Raw genomic sequence first — 14,869 nt, 5'->3', positions numbered from 1 at the left:
TGCTCGGCCCAAAGCTGGTCAAAGTGCAGTAAGAGTAGTGGGTTTATCTTTGTGCTCACAGCTTCAAAATTGGTTTCAGTGTTTAAAATTGGTTGCTTATTACACTTCCAGATTCATAAATCTCTCTCCATGCACTTTAAGGTCTCCATCACCAAAGCATCCATGAGACTATTTTTATGTCCTAGGTGATTCATTGGCTGGCCAAATCTTCCCCTTTTTAGCTGCAGAAGAGGCAACTCACCGCCTAGTGTTTTTTCCCCCCTCCTGCTCCAATAGCTCGGGGACCCTACAAAGTGTAAGATCAGCCCTGTGTGGGGATGGATCTGCTAATCAGCAATGGAGTATATTTTTTCCAGGCACGTAGGTAAGTTCTGATTGCTATCTGGGTGTCTGGAGTAGGTAATACCACTGATGTTACCAAGCCAGGTAATAGTAAACCCTTCATTCATGGTGCTGGGATTTCTTGAGGCAAAGGGCTTGATTCAATAACCTGTGCTATCTAGTCGATCTTGAGAAATCACTTAGGGGCAGTAGCAAAATCCAGCACACAGTCCTAGTGACTGGGCTGTGTCCTGGGAATATCCACAGGAGTTAGTTGATGGGCAGAGAAGAATTTTCTCCACTGCCAGGTGATGCAGTCACTCTACAAGCGCTACAAAAACAGTAAACTGAATAATAATGGGGGATTTCAGCTATCCCCCTATTGATTGGGAACATGTCATCTCAGCATGGAATGCAGAGACATTTCTATATTCCATTAATAACTGCTTCTTAGAGCAGCTAGTCCTGGAACCACAAGGAAGGGGGAATTCTTGATTTAGTCCTAAGTAGTGCACAGGATCTGGGCCAAGAGGTGAATAGAGCTGGACTGCTTGGAAATAGCAACCATAATCTAATTAAATTTAACATCCTGGGGGGGGGGAGGAGGACTGAAGAAACCCACCACAGTAGCATCTAACTTCATAAAAGGGATCTACACAAAAATGAGGAGGCTAATTAAATGAAAATTAAAAGGAACAGTAACAAGAGTGAAATGCCTGCAAGTTGCATGGAAACTTTTTTTTAAAACACCATAATAGAGGCACAACTATATGTATATCCCAAATATAAAGAACAGAGGACCAAAAAAAAAAAAAAAGGCAAGCCACCACGGCTAAACAGAGTAATAGAGGCAGTCAGAGAAAAACACATTATTTAAGAATTGGAAGTCAAAACCTGAGGAAAACAGAGAGGCGCATACACTCTGGCAAGTCAAGTGTAAAACTGTAATAACAAAAGACACAAAAATTAATTGCAAAATTGTTTTTAAATATACCAGAATCAGGAAGTTGCCAAACACACAGTGGGGCCTCTGAACAATCGAGGTGCCAAAGGAGCACTCGAGAAAGACAAGGTCATTGTGGAGAAGCTAAATGAATTCTTTAAATCGGTCTTCACTGCAGAGGTTGTAAGGGAGATTCCCACCTCTGAGCCATTTTTTTAGGTGGCAAATCTGTTGAACTGTTCCAGATTGAGGTGTCAGTAGAGGAGGTTTAAGAGCAAATTGATGAATTCAACAATAAGAAGTCACCAGGACCAGATAGTGTTCACCCAAGAATTCTGAAGGAACTCAAATATGAAAGTGTAGAATATTAACTTTGGTATGTAACCTATCACTTAAATCAACCTCTGTACCAGATGCCTGGTGGATAGCTAATATGATGCCAATTTCTATAAAAGGATCCAGGGGTGATCCTGGCAATTGTAGGCAAGTAAGCCTAACTTCAGTACCAAGTAAAGTGATTGAAACTATAGTAATTGTAAAATTATCAGACACATAGATGAACACAATATGTTGGGGAAGTGTCAACACTGCTTTTGTAAAGGGAAATCATATCTCATCAATCTATTAGAATTTCATGGCTCGACAAACATGTGGACAAGGGTGATCCAATGGATATAGTGTACTTGGACTTTCAGAAAGCCTTTCTCATAGTTCCTCACCAAAGGCTCTTATGCTAAGTAAGCAGTCATGGGATAAGAGGGAAAGTCCTCTCATGGATCAGTAACTAGTTAAAAGATAGGGAACAAAGAGTAGGAAAAATGGTCAGTTTTCACAGTGGAGAGAGGTAAGTTTTTGGTTCACCCGAGGATCTGTACTAGGACCAGTGCTGTTCAACAGTCATAAATGATCTGGAAATGGGGTAAACAGTGAGGTGGCAAAGTTTGTAGAAGATACAAAATTACTCAAGATAGTTAAGTCCAAATCAGACGGTGAAGAACTACAAAGGGATCTCACAAAAGTGGTGACTGGGCAACAAAATGGCAGATGAAATTCAATATTGCTAAGTGAAAAGTAAAGCATGTTGGAAAATATAATCCCAACTATACGTACAAAATGATGGCATCTAAATTAGCTGTTACCTCTCAAGAAAAAGATCTTGGAATCATGCTGGATAGTTCTCCAAAAAACATCTGGTCACTGTGCAGCAGCAAGCAAAAAAAGCTAACAATGTTAGGAATCATTAGGAAAGGGATAGACAATAAGAGAAAATATCATGTTGCCTCTATATAAATCCATGGTACACCCACACTTTGAATACTGTGTACAGTTCTGCCTGCCCCATCTCAAAAAAAGATATTAGAATTGGAAAAAGTACAGAGAAGGGCAACAAAAATTTATTAAGGCTATGGAACAGCTTCTATCTGAGGAGAGATTAAAAAGACTGTTCAACTTGGAAAAGAGAGGACTAAGGGGATATATGATAGAGATCTATAAAATCATGAATGGTGTGGAGAAAGTAAATAAGGAAGTGTTATTTATCCCTTCACATAATGCACGAACCAGGGGTCATCCAATGAAATTAATAGGCAGGAGGTTCAAAATGAACACAAAGAAGAATTTCTTCACACAATGCAGTCAACATGTGGAACTGGTTGCCAGGGGATGTTGTGAAGGCCAAAAGTATAAATAAATTCATAGAGGTTAGGTCCATCGAGGGACACATGCTCTGGGTGTCCCTAAACCTCTTGACTGTTAGAAGCTGGGAGTGGATGACAGGGGATGGATCATTTGATAAATTGTCCTGTTATTTTCACTGCTGCTGAAACATCCAACACTGGACACTGTTGGAAGACAAGATACTGGGCTAGATAGGCAATTGGTCTGATCCAGTATGGCCGTTCTTAGGTAAAATAATCAAAGCTGTCCACATCCCATCCCCACACTGTGTCACCTCCATGTCTTGTTCCTTCTCTTTTCTTTTTCTCGAATAACGGATCCTTTTGGCAGGAATGTTATTCTGAAGTGCTCAGAGACAAGGTGGGTGAGAGATCTTTTATTGGACCAACCTCTGTTAGTGAAAGAGTTAAGCTTATGCAGAGCTCTTCTTTAGGTCTGGGAAAGTGCTAGCAGTTGAAACAAGCTTCATTTTTCAAGTAAGTAAATTTGGGGCCAAATTTTGCCCTTAGTTTCCTGTGGTGACAGAGGATTTCACAGGTGTAATTGAGAGCATAATTTGGCCTTTCATATGCAAACCATCAAAAGAGGCGAAATATGGAACCCCAGAATGCTGTTTGTATGGATGCTTTGGGACTATAACTGTACTTTAATGCCTTTTAAATTAGCAGCTAAAAAGCAAATTATCTAAGATATAATACAATCTTCAGAGACCAGTTTAGTGACTAGTGCATACACAGAGGTCTGACTGACAATCACACGGTTGGTTCTGTTTCCAGTCCATTCCCTATAGAGGCAGATTCTTCTCTCACACAGGACTCAGATTTATTATCCGGTTCATTCTTTTGTGTTCCATCACAAGATGGAGCTTTTCTGAGGGGAACAAAATAAAATCCTATTTTACAAGGCTGATTGCATACTGCCATCAAGTGTTTAATTCCTATTCTGGAATCTGTATATTGATAAATGGTACCATAATGTCAGGATTCTAAATATTTGCTGTAATTGTGGGCTTTTAATATGAAGCTAGTAAAACAAACATCTTCTCTAGTCACTTAAGCCATATTTCACCTCCATGTCCAACTTTAGATGCTGGTGCTTTTACTTCTCTTTCTACCAAACTGTTCAAAACTACTCTGCCGGTGAGGGCAATAAAACCAGATATGCCTTCCACTGATACCATAAGGAAGGCAAATGCACAGACGGTTTTGTTGTTGTTGTTGTTTTTAAAGAAGGACATTCACAGCGAGAGAATATACTGATGCTTTTCAATCTTTGCAACAATCAACTGAAAGAGGAGCAAAAAAAATTGCTAGGAGCTCAGCATTTTCAAGGTGCAAACTAATTCCACAGCCTTAATTTCAGTGCCCTGCTGGTCTGCCTTACGTGTATGTTCTGTTTTATTACAAATTTCATTTTGTATACACACAATGTTGTTTTGTAAAGGTAAGTTTGTAAATATTTTATTTGAAAGTCCAATTACTTGTGTAACATTGTAAAGTGATTAACTGCTGTCACATGTTAATTATTACTATGCTATAGTATGTTATCTACAGAAGCTTCAAAATGTACATCTTATTTCATTGTGTTCCTATAAATACAGTATATTAAAGATGCAGTTTCTGGGTTTTTTGATTAAAGACAATTGTTCAGAGAAAATGAGTCAGTTTTATTTCACAAACTCTGGAGTCTGCAGAGCCTTTAAGACACTAAAACACATCAGCTACTTTACTCAATACACCCCCTTCTGACTGGATGTCCAAAGGGAAGTCAAACATTGAAGGTATCACCCCAGAATGTGCTAGGTCTTATATAGAGCTGAGCGAACAATTGCTTTTGTAGTTCAGTAGTCAAATTGGAAAATCCCTCCAAAAGTTCATTTTGGACCAACCCAACATCGAACTAAGGGAGGTGGTTCTTGCTGAAATGAAAAAAAATAAAAATCAGGTTGGGTCAAACATGTTTTGATGCAAAATAATTTTGGGCAGCTGGGGGTATTTTACCTTTTTTAAATAAATCTAGTCATTTCATAAAGGAAATGTTTAAAAAATCAAAACATTTTATTTCAAATATATTGAAATGACACATTTTGACTTTTTTTTCCAGTTGAAACTATTCCCCAAATTCTACATCTATACTTTCATGCGATCCAAAACTGCATTTTTCAGCAAATAAGCTATTGGTCTCAAAATTTCACCCAGCTCTTGCCTAGTGCATGTAAAATACGGGATGGAACTGCTTTTTCTTTATTTGCTACAAGGTCCAGAGGGTGGAGCAGATCTCTGGACGTGACTGTTCGAAGCTGCATTGCTCTCCCCATCCAGCGAAAGACTAAGCACCACTTGGAAAGGTCCCATTCCTCTCCCTGCAGATACAAAGAGGAGGATCTGTGCCAAGGTGGAGAGAGGCCATCCCACCCACAGGCTAGCCCCCTTGCCAGCCTGAAGAAAGGCTCCTCCTGTCACCCACTCTGGTGTCAATGCTTTAGATTTTATCATGAGTCTTGCAACACTGAGGGGCATCTTAAAGCCTCAGCTCTTGGAGTCAGGTGATTGTAGGGAACCTCTGTTTTTATTCAAAGAAACAAGAGGCCCTTCTAGGCACAGAGAAAAGCTGGAGGAGGTGAACCCTGCCCCAAACGCCCGGCCAGAGCAGCCCCAAGCCCTGCGCTTCGCGCCCCCCCGTTTTAAGTCAAGCGCAGGTATTTTTGAGCCCCGAGGCAGGATCCAGGGAGGCGAGGGCGGGTGACAGCGAGCACCGCCCCGATGAACCACGTGCGGCCCGGGCATCCACCCATACACGGCCATGGGGAACCTGTCCCCGGGGGGGGGGCTGGATGGGGAGTCCCCGATACCCCTCAGCCCATGCGAGGGGCTGGCTACGGAGGCCGGGACGGAGCCCTCCGAGACGCTCCATTCCCACAGAGCAGGATGGGTCCTGGCGGGAACCCAGGCTGTCCGGCCCGGAATCAGCCCGCCGGGTGAAGCAGCGCATGCGCACACAGCGGCGGCGCCAGCCAAGGCATGCGACAAGGCCCCTTCTTTTCTCGTCACTAGCCTCGCGGCTCGCTCTCTGTTACGTCATCACTGGGCGCCGGCAGGAAGAGGCGGCTGGCGCGCGGGCCGGCTTTGCCTGAGGGAGCATGGTGGAGACGGGCTCCGTGGAGCGGCTGGTGTCCGGGCTGCACCAGGCCCAGGCCCTGCGCTTCGGGGACTTCGTGCTCAAGAGCGGCCTCGCCTCCCCCATCTACATCGACCTGCGGGTCATCGTCTCCCATCCGCCGCTCCTCAGCCAGGTACGTGGCGCGGGGGGGCGGCCCGCGGGCTCTGCTGCTGCTGCGGGGGCGTCCGGGCGGCCCGGAGACTGCGGTGTGGGATATCTGGGCAAGTGCTGAGCCCGCAGTTCTGTACCAGCCCCGTGAGCGGCTGCTCAGAGCCTCCGTGCCGATCGCTCTCCGCAGCTCAATCCGCGACATGGCTCCGCACCCGCCGTAGCGTTTATGTCAGTTTGGTAATATTTAAAAACGTCCATTCACCTGGCAAGGATGAGCACTGTGCACCGGGGTGCGCGGCTGAGGCGTTTTACAGACAAATGTCAAAGCAAATCTACTAGTATTGAGGTATGGAAGACTGCAGAGGGCAGAAAGCTTTATCCTGAAATGAAGCAGGAACAAGACCTGCTGGTTTCTGGACATAAGTATTTATTACGTGCAGAACGCAATGCCATCCACAGCCTCAGAAACCATCCTGACATTATAATCAAAGAGGCTGATAAAGGAGGTGCTGTTGTCATCATGAACAGGTCTGACTACCCAAAAAGGGCCATCCAGACAAACTCCAATACCAAATTTTAAGCTACTTCCCTCAGATCCCACTGAGGAATACACTAAGAAACTGCACCATCTACTCACACACCCACACTACACTAACACCAACAAAACAAACATACCCCTAGAAACCTCGAAAAAAAAAAAAGCCACTTGAAGAAGAAGAAGAAGTCATTCACCCACGAAAGCTCATGCTGCAAAACATCTGTTAGTCTATAAGGTGCCACAGGATTCTTTGCTGCTATTACACCTTGTAGCTCTCCTCTTCAGCCTCCTGACCTTGGGATCGCCTGTGGCTCAGTTAGTTTATAATTTTCCTTTCATCCTCTGGCTGGAGTGCAGTAAATATTGATGAAAATCTGATCTTCAGCTAACTAAGAATTTAGGTTAGTCGTCTGTTTTGAATAACTGAGGCTTTCCTTTATTTAAAAAAATATGTTGTACCCATTGTGGCAAGACTGGAAAACATGCTGATTTTCTTTCTCTTTGTGTATATCAAAAAATAGTAGTACAAGCATGGATCTGTAATATAGGATAAACAGTATCTTTCACTTTTTTTCTTTTTGGCCACTCTGCTAGCCCTGTCAGTTGTTCACAGCGAGAAAAAGGTGAGAGTAAATTTAAAAGAAGAGATGACTTGTTGGCTAAAGGAATGGTGACAATGCAAATAATAATAATAATTAATAATCCAGTGGAGAGCATGTTTTGTGTGACTCCTTGAATAACTGATCGCTGACCACTAATTCCATGAATGAAGTTACCAGACATTTTTCTTAGCTAATCCTTGGCCCAAAGAGTTTAGTCTTAATGTATTTTGATAGCACCCAAAATGTGTTAGCAGCTATCAGGGTACAAATAGTACTGGCAGAATATTGCTTACAAACGTCTGAGGAAGTAGCTTCTGACCATACACCAATCAATCAGGAATATCTGAAATTGATTCCATGGGTAATATATGCTTGTAGTTTAATTTAGTATTGCTTAAAAATATGATGTATCTTTAGGTTGCAGATCTCCTGTTTCAAACGGCAAAAAATGCAAGGATCAAGTATGACTCGGTGTGTGGTGTTCCATACACAGCGTTGCCTTTGGCTACAATTATCTGCTCGTCCAACCAGATCCCAATGCTTATACGGAGGAAGGAAGCAAAAAATTACGGTAAAATGATTCAAGTTAATTAAGATTAAATTGTCTTTTCTGGTTGAAAGATTTGCTTGTAAAAATACTTTAAATAGTTTTTATGGCTTGCATTCTTTGTGTTCCAATGGAAGACCATCTCTCCAGTTGAAGGGAAAAGAATTCCTACTCTCCTGCCCCCCAAAATATATAACACTGGCTAATCACTACATTCATTGCTCGCTGTTCTCCTAGAGCAAGTGTCTTTTGTTGCATCTCCCTAACAGGTGCTGCATGAGCTTGTTGCTGGCTCAAAGAGCCTGAGGCGGAGCAACAGCAGGGTTCGTTGCCCGGTGTGCGTAGCACTAATTGACACACCACACCAGGTGAAAGAAAAAAACCAGGTTTTTTGCCCAAATAAGGTGCAGGAGGGAGACATAGCATCAATCCTGCACACCACACACCTGCCGCAGGGGGTCCCCAGCATTATACCCCCTGTGTTTGTGTTTGTTTGTCTTTCTTTCCCCCCCCTCCTCCCAACAGCAGTCACAATAACACATTTCAGATAGAAAATTTCTTTCATCTCCTCATCTCTTTGTTTATCTTGTTTTGTTTGGCACATGAAGCCTTCTCCTTCTTCCCCCCCCTTCTTCTTCTCTTACTTTACTTTTTTTGCTGCTGTGCTTGCTGCAAAAAAAACTGAAAATTCTCTCTGCTGCTTTTAGGCTTTAGGCTTGCAGGCATGTTAAGCATGTAAGTTCTCATGTAAAGACTTTTGGTTCCACAACACCAAAGTCACAACTTTGCTTACAAGGCCAACACTAAGCTTGTGTCCATTTACTGGTTATGAGGAAAGGTGCCAGGGACTCAGTAGCCTCCATAATCTCTGCAGTGGGGTGTTAAACTGCTTCTTGTTGGGTGTAGAACTAGGATATTGGTAAAAATATTAAAATGAATGTCTCAGTGGTGCAGATAATTTTCATGCTGTGGCAAATAGCTACAGAAGAGATTAATTTTATGGGTTTAGTTCTGGTTTCACTAACAATAATAATTTGCTCTTCTATCGTGCCTTTCACCCAAAGATTAGTAGAATGTGTGTTGGTGCCTGTAAGAGCAAATAAATCATAAAGATCTCAAGTTGTTTTGCAAATATGAATAAACCTCACAACTTCCTGGGGTATAAAGGAGTATTTTATCTACTCAGGAAGGTCAAGTCACTTGCATGGAGTTACAAAACAAGTCAGTAACAGAGCTGTGAACAGAAGTTTGATGCCTAACCTCAGTTGTAATCACTATACGCATTACCTTCCTAGAATGCCAATGAAAGCAAAGCATCTTACTGTCTTCAAGACTAATTCAGTAACTTAATAGCAATGGATTCCCCGATATACATAGTACGTTTAGCTTTAACAATAGCAAGTCTTAGGGTAACAATTTTATGTTAATTTTTTTAAGCTGGTGATTCAGTGGATTGTCTTTTTATTGATTTAAAGGTACCAAGCGTCTGGTGGAAGGCATCGTTAATCCAGGAGAAACCTGTTTGATCATTGAGGATGTGGTCACAAGTGGATCTAGTATCTTGGAAACTGTAGACGTTCTTCAGAAAGAAGGATTAAAAATCACGGATGCCATAGTGCTCCTGGATAGAGAGCAGGGAGGAAAACACAGGTTAGAAGAACGAGGGATTCGCCTACATTCTGTGTGCACCTTGTCCACGATGCTAGAGATTCTCCAGCAGCAGCAAAAAGTTGACTCTGAGATGGTTGAAAAGGTGAAGAAATTCATTCTGGAGAATGTCTTCAAACCAGCAGAGCAAAATGGTGCTGCTCCCATCAAACGAATGTGCAAAGAAATGAGCTTTAGCACTCGTGCTCAGCTACCTGGAATCCATCCTGTTGCAGCACGACTTCTCAAGCTCATGGAGAAGAAACAAACTAACCTATGCCTCTCTGCTGATGTCACAGACTCCAAAGAACTTCTACAGCTGGCTTCCACTCTAGGCCCCAGCATTTGTATCTTAAAAACCCATATCGATATCCTGAATGATTTCACCCTAGAGGTAATAAAGGAGTTGCGAGCACTTGCAGACCAACATGAGTACCTGATATTCGAAGACCGCAAGTTTGCAGACATTGGAAACACTGTGAAACATCAGTATGAGGGTGATTATTTGCAACCTTAGTTTATTGTGACTTTTTTACCAATACCTTTGCCTGCTGAATATAATGTGATTCCCTTTAGTGCAAAGATATGATGATGATGATACCTATGTTGATTTTTAAAACACCATTTACTTTTAGATTTTGCTTGTCTGAACCTCTTCATTTAAGCTATGACAGTATCTCTGTAGAGCCTTCATCACCTGAACCTGTTTGTTTTTTTCCTTTCTCATCATTTTGTTCCATGTTGCCCTGAAAGGTAATACTAGTGACAGTAGGCTCTAGGCTTTGATAAATGCCTCTCCAGACAACGAAGACAAAACCTTACGGGTGTTTGTGAAAAATATGATTTAGAGACAGTGGCCGGTTGTGTTAGGCCACTTACAGGTTGTTCAATCAGATTGTACATGCAGCTGCCAGAAACTGTAGCAGTTAAAATGTCTTAAAAATGTGTATTGCTTATAGTGCTCTGTCTTCGTTAAAAAACATTTCATACTTGAGGAGAAATTCGTAGTGGTACTTAACTAAAAATATGTGGCTCTCTGTTTCTTTCTTCTCAGGTGGTGTATTCAAAATAGCTTCCTGGGCAGATATAGTTAATGCCCATGTGGTTCCAGGCTCTGGAGTTGTGAAAGGGCTGAAAGAAGTAGGGCTTCCTTCACAGCGAGGCTGTCTTTTGATTGCTGAGATGAGTTCTCAAGGGTCACTTGCCACTGGTGACTACACAAAATCTGCAGTAAGTAGGAATTTCTGTTTGCTTGAAAGACTTGCAGATTGCTCTGGCAATGGAGATTGGTTGCGTGCACATCATAACATCACAGCCTGCGTTTACAAACAGCTTTTCAAGTACAACTATTAGTTACCAGATTTCTCTGCAGTGCTTTAAAGACAATACACTTGTAGACTTTCAGATCTTAAGAGGTTGCTCACAGCTTCAACGTGGTATCACCAGTCTGTCACTGACTTGTTTTGAACTATCATGGTGACCACGTTACTACTTTCCTTAGCAATCACATCCTGTTAGCTTTTGTTCTACGTTCCCAGTCTAATGTCCAGTCTTCTGTTATACAGCTTCTAGTTACATGTAGGTTCTAATAAGGAGCTGTCAATTCTGCATGCTGTGTGATTATTTCTTAAGCAGTGAAGCTAGGACATGGAGTGAAACACTGCAAAAAGCTGATTTCTCTCTAGCGTCTTACACTGTCAGACAAAACATGAAGCATGCAGGTGGCAGGGCTTGAGACAACTCATTGGTCAGGTTTAGTTTTAAGCATGGCAATTTGTAACTCTTTTCTTTGTTTTTTTGTTATATTTAGGTACAAATGGCTGAAGAAAACTCAGATTTTGTTTTTGGATTCATTTCTGGTTCCAGAGTTAGTTACAAACCAGAATTTCTTCACTTGACTCCGGGGGTCCAGATGCAAGCTGGAGGTAAAAACACTCCTGGGGAGGTAGAATTTGCAATGAAATTTCTCACGGTCATTTCAGAAGTGACTTTTAAATAATAGAATGTTTACAGTGTAATTTTTTTGCAGCTGTCTCTAATATAACTATCTATTTTTAAGGGGGAAAAACTGGTTGATATCCCATGAAAATAGTATTGTGCATGTGCAGTACATCTTATCCAATAGGTCTGGATGCTTGGATACAATTATGAGACCGTATGTGCCTAGAAACAACAGCCCTCAATCCTCAATACTTTCTCCTGAAGATCTCTGGAAACTTCCGGAAGGAGAACAGTAGGCCTAGGCAGCCTTTTTGCTAGGCTTCTTGCTACCTCAAGTTTTGCAAGCAATGGAGTGTGCAGCTCCTGTTAGACATGTTAAATGTGCTATCATTAGACTGCACATTCAAATGCGTAAGTGAACACAGTCAAAAAACATAGGTAAATGCAAACAATGTAAAATCTTAACCATCACATATTAACATTTTTATTTAGTAAAATTGAATACAAAAGAATCAGAAGTCTTATGTTGAGTAAGTAATGCATTTCCAAAACTGTTTCATTAAGATACTTTCCTTTTATCCATAGATGCTTCATGTAATCAAAAGCAAAATCACATATCTTCATTTGAATGCAGAAAATTCCGTTTAGTTATGTTTTGTTAAGCAGCAATCAAATCATATGCAAACACCAAATCCCAATAATCCTGCCAGGGACTTTTTGGCTAACTACTTCATATAGTAGAGAATGAAAAATGAGACCCTGGATATTGAATTCACTGTGAATGATATTTAACTGGGCATTCAAAGCAATCTCATAGAAAATGTGTCAAGTCTGAGGTGTTAAGAACTCAAGCTTGTGGCTCCTCTGGAGTCCTAATGTCTGTTTTAGAACTTCTAGGAGATGGCATTACTTATTACAAATCAGAAAAATGATGTAGCATATGTGTTATGTGTTTCAGGTGATAACCTTGGACAGAAGTACTTAAGTCCACAGGAAGTTATTAGCAAAAGAGGCTCAGATATCATCATTGTGGGACGTGGCATCTTGTCTGCATCAAATCGTTTAGAGGAAGCAGAGATGTACAGGAAGGCAGCATGGGAGAGCTATTTAAGCAGACTTACTGTTCATACACAAGACTAATTTGAGCCCAGGATTCCCAATGCATTCTAGAAGAAGCTGGAGTAATTTGGAGGATGTTTCTCCCCGTTGGTTAGGTTGACGTCTACTCTGAACTCAATTGAATATTTTGCTTTAGGTAAAATCTGCCATGGTCTTAAGTTTTTAGTAACATGTATAAGCTAAATCACATTAACTGTGACCATTGTTTTTTTGCATTTGAGACTGTGAAACCAAAAATCACTGCCCAACTTTAGTCTTACTTCTAATTGGTCCTCCAGTCTAGTACTTCGGAAAATAATAAATGAAAACACTCCATGGGGTACTTGCTGGTTTATTACTGCCCTCTGGTATTTCCTTTAGTTATGGAAACAGTGCAGGTGGAGCGTTTTCAATACTGTACAACAAAGCTGGCCATTCGCTACATTGAATGGGACAACACAACTTGTAGGGAGCACAAACTAGTCTGAATCTGTTACTTAATAAACATTTTAATTGACTCTCCTTCAACTGTGAGTTTGTTGTTCCTCTATCTCGTAAATATCTTGGACTAAAAACTAAGGGTACGATAAGCTTAGGCCTCTAACTTTCAATTACTGCCCGTTCCTGGTATGTTTGTAACTGCTATTGTGACTAGTATGAATTATTGGTACCATGGTTCCTCTCCAAATTTCCTATGATAAAATTACAGCTATTAGTCGCTATTAGTTAACCCAGGGTGAAACTGATTTGCAGTGGGGCTTGGTGGGTCTATTAATGAGAGGCAAAAGGACAAAGTCCTGAGGTTATACCACTGTTGAATTTCTAGTGGGCTGGTTATTTTTATGAAAAATCTTCATTATTTTTCCATGATATTTTTTCACCATTTGAGATTTTTAATTAAAGAGAGGATGTAAAAATATATCTGATGTATGTTGGTTAAAGAGATGGAGTCATCTTAAATTTGCCTCAAAATGCACTTCAAAGTGAAACTGAATTGGGTTTTCATTGTTCAGATCAAGAAAAGCAAGAGTATAAATAATTGTGGAATTCTGAGTTACTACTTTTATTAAGCTAAAGCATAATATAAATTAAAGCATGTATATAACATAAGTACCTTAAGCTGAGAGTCGCTTTAAATACAATTCTGGTTCAAAATGGAGTAGGAACAACTTTCAAAATGGCATTAAGAAGTATCATTCCTTAATTATACCAAAATTTCTACTTAGTTTTTTTGGGGAGAGGGCCAGGGTAGAGTTGTGGTCAGCCCTTGAAATGTACTCTGCTGGGTGTACATTGGACTAATCCATGCAGAATTTTTAAGAACAAGGAAAGCAGGTTTGAACATGATTGTGGTATTCTACCTTGACATTAATACAAGAAAGATTAGAGAGAATCCACTGTGCTCTTCAGACTTTAAGTAAACTTTGCTATCCATTGAGTAGAACGATGCAAAATTATTTTGTCTACCCTAATGAAAGTATTTCATGGGGCTGAGGAGTTCATGGTATGAAAGATTATGGGAAATGGTATTCTGAACATGCTGGTGTTAAAATAATGTAAGCTGAGCATCACTTGGTCACTTCCCATAAATCCTCTTTACGTGAGAATCACTAAAAGGTTGAACAATTGGAATTCTATTAATCCTCCACTTACTCATTGAGCTGGACTTTTCCTAGCAAAGCTGAAGAGCTTCCATGGCCTGTCTCACCGGTGAAACTTCATTAATCCAGCATCTCTTGTGCGAAGTAAAAGATATTGGAGGTTAGCTGCCTAGCAATGCGTGTCTTTCACAGTGAGTTCTTGATCTCCAGTTTATCGCTAAAGATGGTAATACTAAGGCTTTCTTTGCTTTGTTTTTTAAGAAGGTCACAGGACACTGGATTTCTGCTGCCTGCCCTCCTGTTGTAAGTGGTAGCTAAGCAGAAACAAACTTGCCTGATGCATGGTCTTATACCCTTCTCTGCTAAAAACTATTACCTTTCCCCCTTCTTCCACCAGAGGGAGCTGTGACTCTCCCTTGTGCACTTTTTGAAGCCACAGTACCATTTTAGCTAATAGATTTCATCATAAACATGTAGTGTTGCTGTTCTCATCAGAAACAGTCTATTTTTCAACAAAAGTATAATACTCTCACTGCATTGAAGCTAATCCCATGACTGAGAGTTGCAGGGATTTATATGAATTATCTTGAGCACAATATTTGTCTTAAGTGGTGATTCAGTCCTACCTGATGGAACAGGCTCAGTTTCTGCTATTGCAGTGCAGGGAGATTAATGAATTTTGTG

The 14,869-nt window shown here is 41.0% G+C and overlaps 1 protein-coding gene across 2 annotated transcripts; it reads left to right on the top strand.

Annotated features, from left to right (window-relative positions):
- The first annotated feature begins 6,014 nt into the window (after nucleotides 1-6,014).
- Nucleotides 6,015-13,112, top strand: UMPS (uridine monophosphate synthetase). Of its 2 annotated transcripts, none has more exons than XM_039495659.1 (6): nucleotides 6,015-6,233; nucleotides 7,769-7,922; nucleotides 9,374-10,042; nucleotides 10,600-10,775; nucleotides 11,356-11,470; nucleotides 12,445-13,112. In XM_039495659.1, the coding sequence occupies exons 1-6, from the start codon at nucleotides 6,081-6,083 to the stop codon at nucleotides 12,624-12,626; spliced, it is 1,449 nt and encodes a 482-aa protein (XP_039351593.1). In that variant the 5' UTR covers nucleotides 6,015-6,080; the 3' UTR covers nucleotides 12,627-13,112. The 2 variants fall into 2 exon arrangements, with proteins under 2 accessions (XP_039351593.1, XP_039351594.1); XM_039495660.1 differs by lacking the exon at nucleotides 6,015-6,233 and adding an exon at nucleotides 6,373-6,557.
- The last annotated feature ends 1,757 nt before the right edge of the window (nucleotides 13,113-14,869 follow it).

The sequence above is a fragment of the Mauremys reevesii genome, linkage group 11, assembly GCF_016161935.1.
Source record: "Mauremys reevesii isolate NIE-2019 linkage group 11, ASM1616193v1, whole genome shotgun sequence".
Classification (NCBI taxonomy): Eukaryota; Metazoa; Chordata; order Testudines; family Geoemydidae; genus Mauremys; species Mauremys reevesii.
Note: the sequence above shows the minus strand (reverse complement) of the source record. Positions and strands in the feature narration are given on the sequence as shown.